The sequence below is a fragment of the Leuresthes tenuis genome, unplaced genomic scaffold, assembly GCF_036924035.1.
Source record: "Leuresthes tenuis unplaced genomic scaffold, fLeuTen1.0.hap1 SCAF_17, whole genome shotgun sequence".
Classification (NCBI taxonomy): Eukaryota; Metazoa; Chordata; class Actinopteri; order Atheriniformes; family Atherinopsidae; genus Leuresthes; species Leuresthes tenuis.
Window position 1 is genome coordinate 5,838,406 of NW_027325371.1, and position 16,876 is coordinate 5,855,281.

The 16,876-nt window shown below is 41.0% G+C and overlaps 2 protein-coding genes across 2 annotated transcripts; both read right to left on the bottom strand.

Moving 5' to 3' along the window:
• Window positions 1-916: 916 nt before the first annotated feature.
• On the bottom strand, window positions 917-7,747 carry slc35b1 (solute carrier family 35 member B1). Its single transcript, XM_072368308.1, has 9 exons — window positions 7,235-7,747; window positions 6,541-6,632; window positions 6,211-6,341; window positions 6,051-6,081; window positions 5,107-5,267; window positions 4,019-4,145; window positions 2,154-2,260; window positions 1,884-2,037; window positions 917-1,558 (listed from the first exon to the last, which is right to left on the bottom strand). The coding sequence occupies exons 1-9, from the start codon at window positions 7,357-7,359 to the stop codon at window positions 1,506-1,508; spliced, it is 981 nt and encodes a 326-aa protein (XP_072224409.1). The 5' UTR covers window positions 7,360-7,747; the 3' UTR covers window positions 917-1,505.
• A 1,008-nt stretch (window positions 7,748-8,755) lies between these two features.
• Window positions 8,756-16,844, bottom strand: fam117aa (family with sequence similarity 117 member Aa). Its single transcript, XM_072369118.1, has 8 exons — window positions 16,329-16,844; window positions 15,139-15,284; window positions 12,242-12,337; window positions 11,939-12,052; window positions 11,499-11,615; window positions 10,845-11,070; window positions 10,549-10,720; window positions 8,756-9,892 (listed from the first exon to the last, which is right to left on the bottom strand). The coding sequence occupies exons 1-8, from the start codon at window positions 16,561-16,563 to the stop codon at window positions 9,679-9,681; spliced, it is 1,320 nt and encodes a 439-aa protein (XP_072225219.1). The 5' UTR covers window positions 16,564-16,844; the 3' UTR covers window positions 8,756-9,678.
• Between the last annotated feature and the right edge of the window lie 32 nt (window positions 16,845-16,876).

The following is a 16,876-nucleotide window of genomic DNA, read 5'->3' on the forward strand; positions in this document are numbered from 1 at the left end:
TTATCAAAACATGTTCTTGTTAATTATATGAATGTCATGTACATCATTCTTTAAATTCTATAAGTAATAAATATCACGTAAATTCGTATTGTTGAATGAAAAGCTACAATTTGGCTTCAGCCTTCATTTTCAGTCAGCATTTTACTCTGGCAAAAAATGTGGTAAATCGCCATTTTTTTTAGACTGAAACTAATCCATACACCAAAAATGACCAGACATTCCTGTCGTCATCGAGTTTAAATTCAATTATAGACGCTCACAATCTGCAATGCTTGTACCTAATCTTGTTTTGCACACTGGAAATTTACTAATCTCATCACCATGTCGTTTTACAGCATTAACTCGTGGGATTCGGTGAACTTTATTGAAATATTTAATCATGAACTGATGACATGATGGAGATGCAGATAGCAAACTGCCCCTGTCTCCTGTATCTGAAGGGTTTATGGGTCAGAGAAGATGGCTGGATCTGAAAGGGACAGTAGGGGTCGCTGTCGACTTCGTACAGGTGGGTAAAATGACAAGAAAATGCGAATCATTTAGCTGTAATACTTTCATTAACAGTGCCTCACATTCATACGTAAGTTGTTTTTTCATTTAAAAATTCAATTTGTTCAGGTGGATTTCCACAAGAAATTGGTTAGCACTTCTAAACATGATCATTTTTAAGAGCCGATTAAGGAAGGCTACTCAAATAAACTGTAAAATCTACATATTTCAATATGTATGATGATTGAACAAAATAAAAATTCACCCTCTTCCCCTTCTGTGTCCAACAACACTCACTGTAGGTCTCAGTAAGCATTAAAACTGACATTAAGCAATGACCACTTAAATGATAATATACTCAATCAGAGATGAGGATTACTAATGATACAAAGCAACTAAGCAAGAATAAAAACAACTGAGACAGAAAGAAAATCACAATGGATTATAAGAACGGCCCATTTATGACAAGTTATTCTAAACTTGTAGAAAACAAAAGTAGAAATAATTAAATGGTAAGATTGGACATAACAAGTTCCAGACAACCGTTTGAATTTTTTAAAGGACATGATAACTGGAGAACTGAAAAATAAACCAGATGAGATAATTACACATATTAAAGCATTAATTTGTAAAACATTTGCTGTTAAATTCAGAGGTCGATGCTGGAAATGTATTTCTTAGGCTTTGTTTGGTTCAGCATACATCCAAGTCAAATAAAAGTTTAAATACTGGTTACGTTTCCACTTGTGTATTTCATTCAGTCCCAATTCCTCCACAAAAGCAAGGTAGGTTGTGGTTGTATGTTACTTGCTCGCCACAGCTGATTCTGGACTTGATCCCATGTAATTCAGGTCTCCTCAGTATATCAACAGGACATGAGCTGGAGTTGCAAACTACAACGACTCTCTTTTAAATACAGTTAAATATGTGACCATACTTTCACAAATGATAGGCACATACAGTTCATCTGTACATGATGTCTTGATCTGCAATGTTTCTCTACTGCTGCAGGTGTTTTAGTGTGTTGTCTTCTTGGGGGTTTTTCCAAATTTAGCATCCAATCCAAGACCTAAAGTGAGAAATCCAAAGATAAAAAATAATGAGCGACAGAAAGCTTCTGCGACTGTACAGAGATAATTTCCCTCTACAAGTCTAACCAACGGTATTTGAAACGTAATCAATAAAAACCTTAAAATCATGAGCATTCTATCATCACTGGGTCAGAGTTATATTCACTGTATGTGGAAAGTTTTTCTATGCTGGATTGGATTGTTTAAAAAAAAAAAAAAAACAGAAAATGTGGGATCTCAAAGTAAAAGCAGGTGGGAGAGAACACGAAGCTGATGAGAAATCCACAGAGGACAACAAAGAGCTGAACTAAAATTCACTCTCACCGAGGAACACCAGGACGGTGCCAGCCCACTGCATCGTACTCATGACGTTTCCAAATAAAATAACAGAACCGAGAATGGTGAAGAACTTCCTTGTGGTGGTGACGATGGAGCAGGTCAGAGGCCCGAAATACACCACCGTCATAAAGATGAAGGTCTGCCAAAAGATGAAAATCTTGTGATTTCAGGGAACACAGTGTAACAGAATGATTCCCACTCTTTAAAACAGCTACATTAAAATGGCCACATCAGTACCTCCCTGTTGGTACCCACCTGGCCTAAAGCACTTGTCAGTCCAAACAGAAAAATATTGTAGAAGATGTCGGGGTGGCGCTCAGCAAAACCCAGGAACTCCCACACTTCTCCTGTCCACAGCACAGCTGAGGGTGGAGAGCAAGATAACGTCAGTGTTATTTAAACAAAGAGAGAAAACAGCTCTGTCAGTGATTAGATCGCATTTCTGCTTAAAGTGCTGAAGGGAAATCCAATCTGGGTTCAGAAAGTAAGCGCATGGCTCCACCAAGTGGTTTAAATGAACAAAGACAGTTAGAGGAGGGTGTGTGAGCTGTGGGATTGTAGGAGTGGAAATATATTAACATCTTTGGATCGAAGCTGAAGTCAGGCTGTTCATGGCAGAACCAAGATTATATCTGCATGTGTCCACATTTCACAGAGCAAAACCGAAGTCATATTAAGGCATTTTAACACGGACGAAAGGTACAAAGCTCAAGAAAACTCGTCTTTCCGTAACCTCAAACGAAAAAAGAAAAGAAAAAAAAAATCACAGAAAAAGAACAGGGTTGTAGGAGACTTTGTATTGACTTAGGAAAAGAAAAATAAAGAGAAAGATCTGCATTTTCACTGGTCTTCCAGTTTAAGTGTGAAAAGTAAAGCTGACCCAAAGACTGAAAACAGGAAGTCCTTAATCTATTGTTTTCATGCACTCCACACAAACAAGGACAACCTGTTCAAGATACATTTTCCATGAGGAAGGTTATCCATTTAAAACACTAAAAAAGAGGGGGAAGAGCTGCTTTAACAAAGTATTTTGTAATATTGAAAAGGATTTCTCATCTTCCTGTCATTCCATCACTTTAAATGTTGCAGCTGCAAGCAGATGTGGCATCCTTTCCTCTCCTTTTATCCATCCCATTCCAGCTCATGCTGAAGTGAGATCACCCTTAAGCATTTAATTAACATTCCTGAGCAACCTCTTCTTTTCGTGGCTGCAAGACACTTTTAATTTCATTTCAGAAATCCTCCTAAATAAAAACTGACTGTTCAAGCACACCATAAATGTAGCGAAGCAAACATTCAGAAAGGATGGAAACCGACCGAGAGATAGCATGTAGCGCTTGTTTTAGGAGAAACAGCCTCACAGCACTGACTTCTACCTTTTGATCCTCGTATTACAGCCCATTAGTGCCTCACCTTAGAAAGCCCAACATTAGTTTGTTTTGTGTGTCTTGCTCTTGAACATTTTATAGTAATCTCCTCGTGGAACCATGGCCTTTGATGTGCAGAATTTCTTATCTATAAAGATAACACTCAACGCTTTGCCTTGACTGAATAAATTAGTTTTGCCTTCCGAGAAATTGTGCTCACATTTTCTGCCTCAAATGCCGCCGTTATTGGTTTTGTTTTAACATGAAAATTTCCATTTAGGACGGCGTCGATCCAGGTGCTCTTTCAAAGGTTCGTGTAAGGATTGAAAGTGTCAATAAAAATCTGTACAATTCGAATTACATGGCCCACACCCGCAGCAATGGTATGATTCAGCTGTTAGGACTAAAACATGAGGGGAATATAAAGTGTTCAGGGGCAAAGCAGCTGGTGGAAAACAGTATGACAACATAAGAAGAACAAAGAATTACTTGAGTTGGCTCCTTAAATACAAATTCTACTTTTCTTTTATAAAAATTAAAGTTTTGCTACACTCTGAAACCTTTTAATAAAGAAACATATAATCAGTGCATTTAATGAACCAGCATTTTGTTTTGTTCTGTAATATCTTAGCAGAACTCAAACACTCGGAGGTGAATTTGCTTTATTGGCTCCGCTCTGGAAAACTAGAAGAAAAACGAATCAAACCGATTCAAACACATTCGGTTGGAATCAAACCCTCACGACTGCCTCACCTAGTCCCAGCACCAGAGTGGACCACATGTTGATGTTCAGCATCATGTGGTTGGCGCCCGTCTGGAAGCGAGCCCTCATGTGGTCCTGGGCCACGCCAGTTAAGCCGTCCAGTGTCAGAGACACCAACTATGACACAACAAAACAAACACGCACACACATACGACATGAGGCTAATACCATAGAGAAGTCAGGTGGCGTTTTTCCATTACATAGTACGATCCGCCCCGTTTTTTTCCTTTTCCACTGCATGAAGCTGATACCAGTCGATGCTTCTTCAGGGGCAGCTGTCTGCCAAACGGAAGGCTGGTGGTTTGATTCCCGGCTCCCAGAGACCACGTGTTAAAGTGTTCTTCACTGAGTCCTACGACGCGTCCATCAGTGTGTGAATGTGTGTGACAGAGAAAAAAACTGCATAGCCTGTTACACCGTACAGACTACGAAGTGTTGTACTGGTGTGCGTGTGAATTGGTAAATGAGGCTCGTGGTGTAAAGTGCTTTGAATAGTAAAACTAGACTAGAAAAGTGCTACATGATCAAAGGTCATTTACCATCGATGACTGATTGGTCAGAGAGAATCACCTGAGAGCATGAATTCCTCTCTGTAGCAGCGCACATACAGACACACTTCCAGGTCCTATTAAGTTCTTTTAAGGTTCGGAAAACAACTTACAGCGTGAATCACAAATATCTCATCTGAGAACATGGATTATTACCGGAGCTGATCTCTGTCGCACTCAGTCGTTATGATCATTCCCAAAATATATTTCACGCTTTCTGTACGCAGAGTATGTCACAAATTCAGTCTAATATCCACTTTATACTCCTCACTTCGAAGTTGCTTTGGAAAATAAGAGTCTGCTGCATCAGTGTGATGTAACAAACACACACATGCACGGCAGGGTTGTGTCTGACCGCAGTGTGTCACCGCAGCTTCACAAGTGATGAACAGCTGATCCCACCCACACTGAGGATAATCTGCCTGAAAGCATGGAAGAGCTGTGCCATATTACGTAATGAAAAGACGCCAATACTGAGCAAAACCAACAGAATGAGATACAGACACATTACAAGTGGCATGTTAACTCACCAACAAAATCTCTCCAAAGCCAAAAATATGATCATCTGCCACAACTGAGCTCTTGTTGGGTTTATAGAGGAACAGAGCGACACCGCCGACGATCAGCAGCACACACAGGTACTTAGCCAGAGGGTACTTCTTCCGAAGTATTGTCACACCGAGGATCATCACTGCAACAAAGCACAAACAACAGTGAGATATATGCATTTTACTTGGACATACCACCCTGAATGTGGCATCTGACCTTCAACCCTGAGAGTGAAACATATGGACTGGTGACAGATTGTGTGTGCTCTGGAAGTGTAGTGAGATAAAGCTGTGAGGGGCGAGACAATACAATAACTCTCAGACATACTGTGAACTGGCACCATGGCTCCAACCCCACATTCTTGGGTCATTTAACTCATCAAAACACTGCATTATGCCTCTCCTCTTAAACCAGTTAATTCTACCTATTTTTACAGAGATGTACAACAGTGAGCTTCATTGTAGCTGAAGTGTTTGCGATTTCAATGTCCTTTTTGATGAGTAAGCATGGATCACATGACCACAAATATTCAGGCGCATCCATGCAAAAATGATCGTCATTACATGCTATCATCTAATGCAGGGATGTCCAAAGTCTGCCCTCGAGGGTGATGTTTCCCTGCTTCAACACACCTGATTCAGATCAATGCATCATTAGCAGGCTCGTGCTGAATTTAACCATCTTTTAAGGAGATCCATTTCAGCTGAATCAGGTGTGTTGAAGCAGGGAAACATCTAAAACCTGCAGGACAGCGGCCTGCGAGGACCGACTTTGGACATCCCCGATCTAATCCCTTTGAGGAGTGGCTTGAACTTTAATTATAGCATTTTGTATATGTGATAACAGAATGAACCTTGAAGAAGAAAGTAAGTAGTAAGCGAGTAGAAGCAGAACACTAGCGAAAACTGACAATTATCCCATTTACCTGGTATTGGCTTGCAGGATTTCCCCAACACCTATCACATCAAAAACACTGCTTTAGGATACATTTGCACCAAACTCTGATGATACACACATTCACATCAGTCAAAAATGTGTAATCTCAACTTTATAACTTCGGGCCACTTAAAAAGGGGGCGACTCACCTGTGTGGGGTAGTTGACATACTCGAGGGCAGAGTTACTGGACACCATGGCCCCGAGATAAGACAGGGAACACAGGCCATAGAGCCAGCTCTTGGTGAGATCTGGTTTGGAGCCCTCAAAAAACTGTATCACTGAAAACAAAGAGGAACATTAAAGCGTCAACATGCCACAGTTTCAAAGTTAAAATGTGCAAAACTCAATCAAGTGCTGCCTGGCAGATTTTCAACTTCAGAGCATCAAGTTTTGATGCCTCCAGTGCTCTCCAAAAACATTAATTCTCACCGGATAATGATAATAGAGGTTAGTACATTTGACACACCAAATACTCACAGAGCCTAGCAAACATTGCATTTATGATGCACTGGATGAAGACCAGTGTCCGGGCGAAAGTGAACTTCTCCTGACCATAATTACCCCGAGTGCTGCAAAAAGAGTCAGAGAAACAAGACTGAGACAAGAAACCAGAGCAGCCTTCATCCACCTCTTGGCAGGAGCACAGATTGTGAAAAGGCAACTTAGAAAGTGGAGGACATATCCTTGCAGCTGTCTTACTCCTTGTCAGACTGCAGCTGTTATCAACAACTTAACAAGGAGAACAAAACTGCAATACCAAAGCTGCTCAGTCACTTAATGTAATACCAAATATACAGTGAGGTTTGTAAGAAGCCTGCTTTAAGCCATACACCAGTCGGGTTATCGTTTGAAACCAGATATGATCCCTGTTCCTCAGTGACTTTGGATACATACCATCTGTGTCATGGCTCAGGCTATAGAGGCATAGCTGCTCTTACTTTGCGTATTATTTCTTAAGAAATACTCATAGATATTGTGTCTATTCATCTCTTTGTTAGTTGCACTTTAAGGAAACGTTTGATAATGTTGGTGTAAGCACAAAAAAATCCCTATCGGCATCATGTTCTTCTCCTCTATGCAAAGTGTTGTGTGCCAACTTTAAACTTTGTGTGGAGGACAGAGAACTTGTATCAGGGTTTATGATTCAGATAACTAATTATTGCTTACTTACATGGTCTCTTGTAGTATTCCGTAATAAAAATAACACACGAAAACTCCAAGGAAGCACACGATAAACCGTATCCGCATACTGTCCCACAGCGAGGCGGGCTTCCCTGCTCCTTTTCCCGAAGCCATGCCGTCACCTATCAGCCCGGTTATGTTAACCGACACCGCTCCGCTGCTCCCCGCTCCCCTCACGCCGACGTCCCGCTCCACTATAACCGATGTCACGAGCCCGGAGAGGGCGCTCGCGTTTTCCGGTTAGTTGTGGATCTTAAGGGGGTGGAAAATTTTTGTTGTTATATGCACTGTTATATGCAAAGAGGCTATTCACTAAAGATTACAAACGCTGTCTGGGATTGTCAAAAGTAGGAAAAACTGTCAAAAATCACGCCATTCTTATTTATTTGTATTAACCAACTGACTGTGAAGTCAAAACAGCCCCTTCCCACCTGGGTAGTGGAGAATATGTAATCAAATGTGAATGCAGTTAGGGAAAGTAATCAAAACCCATATTTAGAGGAAAAAAAATCTGTGCGTCAGTTTAACACAAAGACCCCGGTGGGTTTATTAGCTAAGCCTGAACATTTATATATCCTTTTATAATGTAAATATTCATCCTAAACACCTGATTAACTGTTTGATAGACTGTTAATAAAAATACTTAAGATGTGTACATTTTAATTGCAACAAATAGTTTTAATTCTCATGTTGTATCTTGTGGAACCTGCAAAGACACCTATTTTGAAATATGAGGTCCTTCATTAAAAATGTCGCGTATCTTTTTGTCGTCCTAGGATGTGGATTAAGTTCATTGGTCCATGTAAGGCAAAAGATTGTCACTAAGAGCCAATCACAAAACAGACCTGGGTGAAAAGGGCGGTGCTTAGGTTTATAAACCGCAAATCCACGTTTCGAAGGCAGCCAAAACAACAATGACATTTTAACGTAATATTGAAGATAAGATATGTCATGTTATGATGTTCAAGACCTGATTTAGACTTAAAATCAACATTAAAAATACAGTTGTTTATACTTCTGGGCAATAATCATTTACATGAAGCAAAAAGCTTTATTCAAACCAAGTCACAACATATTTTCATTGGAGGTGAAAGAATAAATTGACTTGATAAAGTTCACAATCAACCGAAAACCTGTTAAAAACTTTAAATAACTGAGTATTTTAATTAAGCAACTTAATGATAACCTCTTTGTTGTCCCCAGAGTGAAGTAATACACATATTTTGCTTGAAGGTCCTTGTTCAGTTCGTATTCCTAGTGTCTCTTTTTCTCTACAATTTTTTTGTTTTCATTTTCTCCCACTGGTCTGTTCATGATACCACTTCTTATGTATCCTCTTTGTTGTAAATAAAATTACTGTTTATCTAAAGAAAAAAAATGACAATGACATTCAATGAGGAAGGAATTTGGATGCCAAGAAAAAAAAAATGTTAAGTATGTAAATCTGCTCATAATTATTATTGTAGGTCATATTTTTAATCAATGCTGCATTGAAACATGCTGACAAACCTGGTGTTTTTTGCATTTTAATATTAACTCAAACAATTCTCATTCAACACTTTATGACCGGAACTGCTCAGTCTAAAGAAAAAACAAGCTCAGACTGAGAAAATCCCAACTGAAGTGACCCACAATAAAAAGTTAACAAAGAATTTTGGTTGTAACAGTGCCTGTTGTAGGTATGTAAAGCTAATAAAACTTCCATTACAGCTCTTAGTCAACCCAAAGTATAAACAGAGACACGAGTCAATTTCTTCAGTGAACGGTTAACATTAACTCCTTTCAGACATACAAAAATATAAATCTTCCAAGAAATATCTGTAGAAAAGCAGGACATCAAAACTAAAAGCCAAAAATGTTTCGTAGCATACTACAGATTTAAGAAACAAACCCAGTACTTTGTCTTCCATCTGTTGTGCTTTTATAAATCAAGTTGAATGTTGATCTAAGGTCAAACAATACTCTGGGATGATACTGATTGATAGTTAAGAACAGTCAAAAGGTAATACTTGCTTCAACATGTGCTCTAAGTGCTTTGCTTTCTGACTCACTTACTTTGACGTAAACATTGAAAACTTCCCTGATAGACTGCAGTCTTTGAACAGCTGACAAAAACAATATTCTGTTTTATCAAACTTTTCCAAAACTTATGGGGGAACACAAGGTCAAAGTAAGTGCTGATGAGGTAAAACTCAGCTGAATCACACCATCCTGCAATTAGAAATAATCAGTAAACCAGCCAGATTTTAGGTCACAGTTATTTAGAGTACGACGACAAATGCTTACAGTCACAGTCTGTTATGATCACAGTGATCATGGCATGAAGTGATGAGACACCCTTCATCGTTACGCTGCATATAAAACACATCCAGGTTCTGCAGGTCCTGGCAGTGCAATGTGGTTCAGTCCTGAGAAACCTCACTCAATATGCACCTACTGCATGCCCAGGTGCCTTGTAGGAGAGGCCTCACCGGAGCAGCCAGTGACAGGGGACACCGACAGGCCGCGGAAGAGGAGGTCCATGGAGGGCAGCAGAGGTTTTAGAAGACTGACAGGACAGAAAGCAGAGCCTCCGTGAGGGGTAAAGTTGACTTTATTTGGGTCCGGGCAAGATGGCAGGAGAAGATACTCATCTTGACAAGCAGACCTGGGGGTAAAGAAATTGGAGGGGTACTTAGAAAGTGCCCTGGATTCTGCATCATCCAGGATCCTAAAAGCCAGAACTTTATCAGTAATTATGCAAATTTGTAAAGCCCTGAGGGGCTTCCACAATCCTTTCTAACAATTTCTCTGTCCAGTGAAATATGAGAATATAAAAAAAAGGCTTAGAATAGTCTGCTAATACGAATTAAAATGTATGAAACCCTAGAATATAAAAAAGAAGAGCAACGGTTTCAAGTGCAAGACATTCAAGGTCTGAATGGAAAACAAGTAATTCGGAAACATTGGAACTGTTTTGTCTTTTGCAATTTGCACTGTTGGTACTTTTCAGTGTTTGATGCATCTATCTATTGATTTATTTAATTATCCATCAACTTATCTCTTAATTTCATGCACATCTTCATTGCCATAATAAATCACTTAAAATTATTTAAACATCACTGTCAAGGTGGAAGGAGCTCAACCACACAACATATATTTGCATTAGTATAAGTGGGACAACTGAATTACGCTACAATCCTGAAAAAGGTGTTTTAGTTTGTACAGCCTGAAGATCTGCAGATTTATTATATTTCATGCATGAATGCAAAAAGCCCTACAGTCCTGGTTATTGAGGTCATAAATCTTAAAATGGCTACTTACATTGCTTCCTCACATACTCGAACTCGTTCACAGCCTTCTGGCGGCTCACGCTGAAAGGAGTAGGTTTTGTTGGGACGAGGGGAAGAGGAGGAGGGTTGCAGCTGAGGAGGATCCAGTGCAAATGAAGGGAGCAATGTTGATGGAGGGCACAAGGTCTCACAGTCCACAGGTTCTGCTCAGAGTAAGACATACCCTCACTTTTACTAATAACCCCAGAATTTAAACAAACCACTGACTATACAAAGATTTTTTTTCACAGTTCAAGAGAATCTCAAAAAGACTTAAAGCTGTCTAACCTGGCTCCGCCATGGGACAGGGCGACTGTGAGGGAGACAAAAGTGATGCATTCAGATGACAAGGTGAACATGAAGGTGATAGGAGCGATGGATCAAGAGGGCAAGGAGACTGAGAAGGAGAGAGGAGGGAAGGATCCAGAGGCCCCGGCGACGGCTCACTCTGAGAGCCACTGCTGCATCTCTGGACGGGGACGGGAGCCCTGTGGCCGTCTGGGATATCCAAAATCTGGATTATGTAGGGAGAAATGTGAAAAATGTTGCTATGAAAGGCTTGAAATGATAAGGGTCATTTTTTTTATTTAATTTTTATATGAATATGATTTTAAAAAATCAAGAAAATGAATAACCCAAAGATTTCCAGGCTGATACCAAATAGAAATTAATCTTTTTATTATTGCAATTTCTACAAATGTCAATCCAACTGCTGAGATATTCAGTTATTTATAATACAGTCGTGCACATTTTAAGCTCATGGAAGTTTCTACGTGTCTTTGTTTCAAAACAGTAATTAAAACTGATAAAACATTCATTATAGCATATCTAAAACCTATAAATCTAAATGAGACATTTCATGACAAAGGCATGAAAATATTCCATAATGGTTGTTTACAGTTTTATAATCTTGCAGCCACAGTTGTAGCCCAGTGACCTCACCCCATGCTGATCATCTGGTTTCTCAGACACAAACACTTCCTCCAGCTCCAAGCTGAGGCCTTCAACACTCCGTCGTAGCCGTGGGGCAAGTCTGTTCAGTGGCATCAGCGGCGTCGTCTGTGGAAACACAAGTAAAATACAGTCACACTTAAAGGGCGTCTTATTATGTATTTTTCTCATCTGCAAATTTGTGTTATTATGTAAATGTGTGTTTGATTTAAACAGCATGAGATGCTGGTTTCAAATTGTCTTTCAGACATTGGACTGCAGCAATAACGGAGCCATGATGACAGGCCGTGCTAAGAAAAGAACCAGTTTTTTTATATCCCTGTTACTATGTTCCTCCTAGTCTGCTTGCTGAGGACAGAGTGGTACTATTAACAATTGTTCGATGTGTTTTTAACTGACACATAATTATGGGGAAAGGATCAGTGGGCTACCTGAGTGATGCCTGCTGCATGACCTGCTGGCAGGGCGTTGTGAGAGAGCTCATCTCCTGCCGAGGGAAGTGCGTGCCGGGAGCGTTTTTGCAACTGGTGCCTCAGCTTGGCCACCTGAGGGCAGCGTGGAGGTGAAAATGATTTAGGAGTCAGAATGATTCATTCTGAAAAGGGGAAGGTTACTAGCTTTGCCCTCAGGGGCTGTTAATATGTTATGCTATCAGTGGGAGACTGTGTGTGAGTTTGAGTGAAGAACAGAGGAACTGATAATTTGATTGAACTGTGTATAAATATAGTACTTGCCTCCCTCAGGTGCTCTGCACTGCCCCAAGATGCTGAGCGCTTGTGTCCACCAACACTTCTTCTACCCCGAGTCTCCTCTGCCCAGGAACTTGGAGTCTTTGAAAACATATATCACAGTGTGGTGAACAGAACAGCAGGGTCGACCGTTACAAAGCACTTTACTTTTTTTGCTGAGCCAGCAAACTCCAATCAGCACTACCACTTGAGTGTGCGACACAGAAGCTGAGCCCCACAGCTGTCTTGCACACCTGCCCCACAACAGCTGTACAGAGGAAGGCAACAAGAAACCACTCTGAGCTGCAAAACAGCCCCACTTCCACACACACACGAGAAAACATTCAAACCGCGCCATCGTAAAGACTATAAATACAAATTTAACACTTCACTGCACTTACAACACGAGTACAAAAACTATGTTATTCACAAGGTCACATACTGTAGAGGAAAGACAATTCAACTAAACAACCAACAAGCAGACTTCCCAGAGCTCCTCCTATTTTGTCATTCACCATAACATCATATTTTCACAGCTACTTCATACCGATTTCTTCACGTTGACTCTTGATCTTCTACCAGCAGGAGCCTGGCTGATCGCTGCCTGCTGGCTGTGAGCAGGCGACTGGCCACTCATCATCACCAGGTGGATTCCAGTTTGAGTTAACCAGCAGGATCAGATACTCAAAAGCTCTGGTACCTCCACAGTCTGAATCAACTGCTTCCCACACAACTTGAACCATTCAGCGGTGTCCATTCTGTTCATAAGTCTGCCTCAGCTAATGATATCTACAGTCATGTAGCTCTCACTACCTGCAGCATGATCACATTGTGGCTTTCCGTTCCACGAAATACAACTCCATCTTAAGCTATAGGCTTCATAACTCTAGAGAAATGTTACTGTTTCCATAACTGCCTTCAGGGAAAAAACAGTCAATCTTCTGTTCAGTCGACTCAAATGTCCAATGCCTGGCTAAATAAGTCAGAGTGCAGCGTGAGTCAGTCATACAGTGACACTGATATAGAGTTACAACTACCAACCCCCCCCCCACATCATCCAAAACCAACCCCACCCTCTCCAAAACATGAGCAGGGGGATCATGGGACACAAACCTATAAAAAGACTGAAAGACAGCAGCGTAATTGGTCTGCATGGTGAATGTTTCCAGCTTGGACAACTCATCGGTGTTTCTTTAAATCATGTTTACAGCAGGAACTCATATCATCTTTCATTAATCTGTCAGTTAAAATTGTAATTAGTCGAATAGTGAAATGTTTAAACGTAGTCACAGATGAGAGACTGCTTGTTTTGATCCAGAAATGACATAAAACTCATTAAAAATAAAAAAAGAAAGAATGAAAAAGCAGTCCTCATAGTAAAGAAGCTGCAAGCAGAGGACCTTTGCCACACTAGTGATTTGGATCAATGAGTGAGTCAGCTGGTCCACACATAACTGGGACAAGACTATAATACCTTATTCTCAGACTTTTCTCTTTTTTTTCCTTTTGTCTTTCTATAAAGTAAAAGGTTGTTCAACAATCTTACGATCTGATCCCCAGCCCCTCCACATGTGGAAATGTCTTAAGTAAGACATTGAACCCTTAGCTGCTCCCTACAGCAGGCAAGCCCCTTGCATGGCACTTACACTGCCACTGGTGTGTGTGTGTGTGTGTGTGTGTGTGTGTGTGTGTGTGTGTGTGTGTGTGTGTGTTGTGTGCGTGTGTGTGTGCGTGTAAATGGGTGAATGGGAAACATGTGTATAGTGCTCAGTAGGACCTAGCTAAAGTTACGGTTAAGGCACTATATGAGTGCAGAACATCTATTATTTATCACTAAAGCTGCTCCACACATTTATGTCCAGAATGATTTTTATTCACTTTTGGTATTTGCTGAGTTTTTATTTCACACCACAATAAAGATTTAATTTTACTTGTGGCTGGACAAATATCTGCAGAGGCAACAGCTGTCATGTGTTTTGTGCTAATTAGCAAACTGCTAAACTGATGATAAACATCAGCATGTTGGCATGCTGGCGTTAGCATTTAGTTCAAACTCATGATGATGAAGTATGTCTTAAAGAGCTGCAAGCTCTTGTGAACAACCACGTCACTGCCTTCCACTGTTATGTTGTCCCTGCTTATTTTCCATTGATTCTTTAATTGATTTATCAAGTAACTGCTAAATTGATCCTTATAATAATCAATGTAGACATACCATTCAGCTTTAGTAATATTTCAACATTAGGATGGAAAAAGTGCAGTGATACGCCTGATAAAGAATGAAATTGCAGCAAGAAAGCAATTATATCTGACATAATGCAGAGGAACTTTGGCAGAAGGAGGTGGTTTGGTGGTGTGCATGTGAGAGTGTGCTTGAGGAGAGTGCTGGGGGATGGGGTGTCTGTATAATGAGGTCAGGAGGGGTCTGTTCCTCACAAAAGAGGCAAAGGGGGTTCGTGCGGGTTTAAACTGTGTCAGGAGCGAACACGAAGCTGTGGAGCTTGGTGATGTTACTCTGGGCTTTGTGCACTAGTTTGGGGCAGATACAGTCGAGGGGGGGGCAGAACAGCAGAGTTTAAAGAAGAACAAAAACGACTATTTCCAGTTGGCTGCTTTCCACCCGCCGCGTCAAACTGGAACTACCAGACACCTGCAGAGCCAACATCAGATATCTTGTCTTCTATAGAAATACTTCACATACATGAGAGGCAGAGCTGAGAAACACTGGGATTCAAACCTGTAGGATTTTTCTTCTGTGCAACATGAAGCAACAGGTTTTATGGGACATTAGTTCTTGCACCAGCAGTAGCACTGGTATTACACAGACGGGGAACTCAACTGATTACAGTAATAACACAGAAATTTCATCACTAACTTGAGTTTCATTGTGTATTGATATTCACCTGTGTGGCTTTGTCATTGACACAGTTAACCACAGTGCCCTCTGCCTCTTTGGGCCACTGTCCCTGCAGATAGGGCCCAACGATTGTGTCCAAAGAAAGAGTTCGGCGGATAGTGGGTTTTGGTGGGCGAGCCGTGGTTTTGTCCGCTTTAAAAAAACAGAAATAATACACATTAAATAAATAGAAATGTTGGAATTATGTTAGCCTTCAGTCAGCGTATGCTAAAACTGTTTCTGTAAAAAGCAATGACCTCCCGACTGTGTAATGACACTCAGCCCGTAGTAACACAGCATGTTACATGTAAGTGTAAATAACTCCCTTGATGAGGCTCAACAGTATTTTAACACCAGTGGTAGTTGTTCACAACATTGCTCCAAGGCTCCCTCCCCTCGATAACTGTGCACTGCATTAGAGCTGTGCAAGCATGTGTATTTGTACAAGTTGGCAGCTCTTTGTGCTTCTGGCAGGTGTGGATCATGCCTTTGACCTGGAGAAAAGCCAGCTACACAACACTGGAAATACTCACCACAGGCAACTTGCTTATTTACCACCAACCTGAGAGCACACCCACAGTATACCATCATCAGTCAGAGTTGCAGGGCAGACAGGGCGTATAAATAACATGCAGATGTGATTTGCATGGATACAGTTCACGAACAAGCACAAAGAGAAACAAAGAGGCCTTTAAAGGTGGCACTGTGTTTGCATCAAGCATGCCGCAGAAATCCTACAGGTCAGAGTGCAACGGGGCAGCTGAGTGTCCAAATAACATCATGAGAAGAGTGTTTCGTTTCAGGGTGAGCAGCCTTCATTGCTGACTTAACTTTCTCGTAATGTGTTAGAATTGTATTTTTTACACCTCAAACCAAGTGAAAAAGATGTTGGATCGATCTTTGCTGTTACTTTTTCAGCAACTATTCAAGAGCTCTAAGTAACAAAATCACTCTGCAAATTACAAAAATGACTGACAGAGTTCATTGTCTGTCATGTAGCTATCATCATGATCTGGCTCAATTTGCTAAAAGGACCTCATAAAAAGAACAAATATTTCATGAACATCAACACATAAACGCTTTGTGGTGCATTTTCTGAGGAAAACAATAATGAAAGACATAAAACTACATTTTCAGCTTTGAACCACGTGAAAGTTAATGCAGATTTAAGCTTGCTCCTCCAGCGTGTGTATTTACCCGTCTTGACCTCTCTGCAGAGCAGAGCAGAGCCCCTCTGGAGCTGGTATGGGACCGTGGCTCTGAGGGGCTGCAGGCTGGGGTTGCTGCACCCCCGGGGCGCTCCTCCACTCCTGCCCGACATCCCCCACTCCGCTCCCACAGCCGAAGTGCGCTTGTGAAAACACACAGCTTTGCTTTGCTCCCCGTTGTTCACTGCAGCTCTGCACGGCGCAGGCTTCCCCTCAGACCACATTCAATTCAACCAAAGCTATGATCCAAGAACGTGATCGGGCCTCTTGATGTATAAACTGCTTGAGCTTTCTTTTGTGATGATCACCATCATTTTTCTTCTTTCACAACTTACTTTCGAGTGGAAATAGACAGAGAAACGAGTGCACTGAACTTTGCACTTTAACGCATCACAACAAATCGGATACCATCTCGTCCTCCTGGAGAAAAGGACACTTACAGAGACTATGCGCTCCTAAAGCTGCTGGTTTCCCCTCAATGCAAAGTGACAACACAACAGCTCAACCTGTACAACTTTCTCGTGTAGCCTACATTTT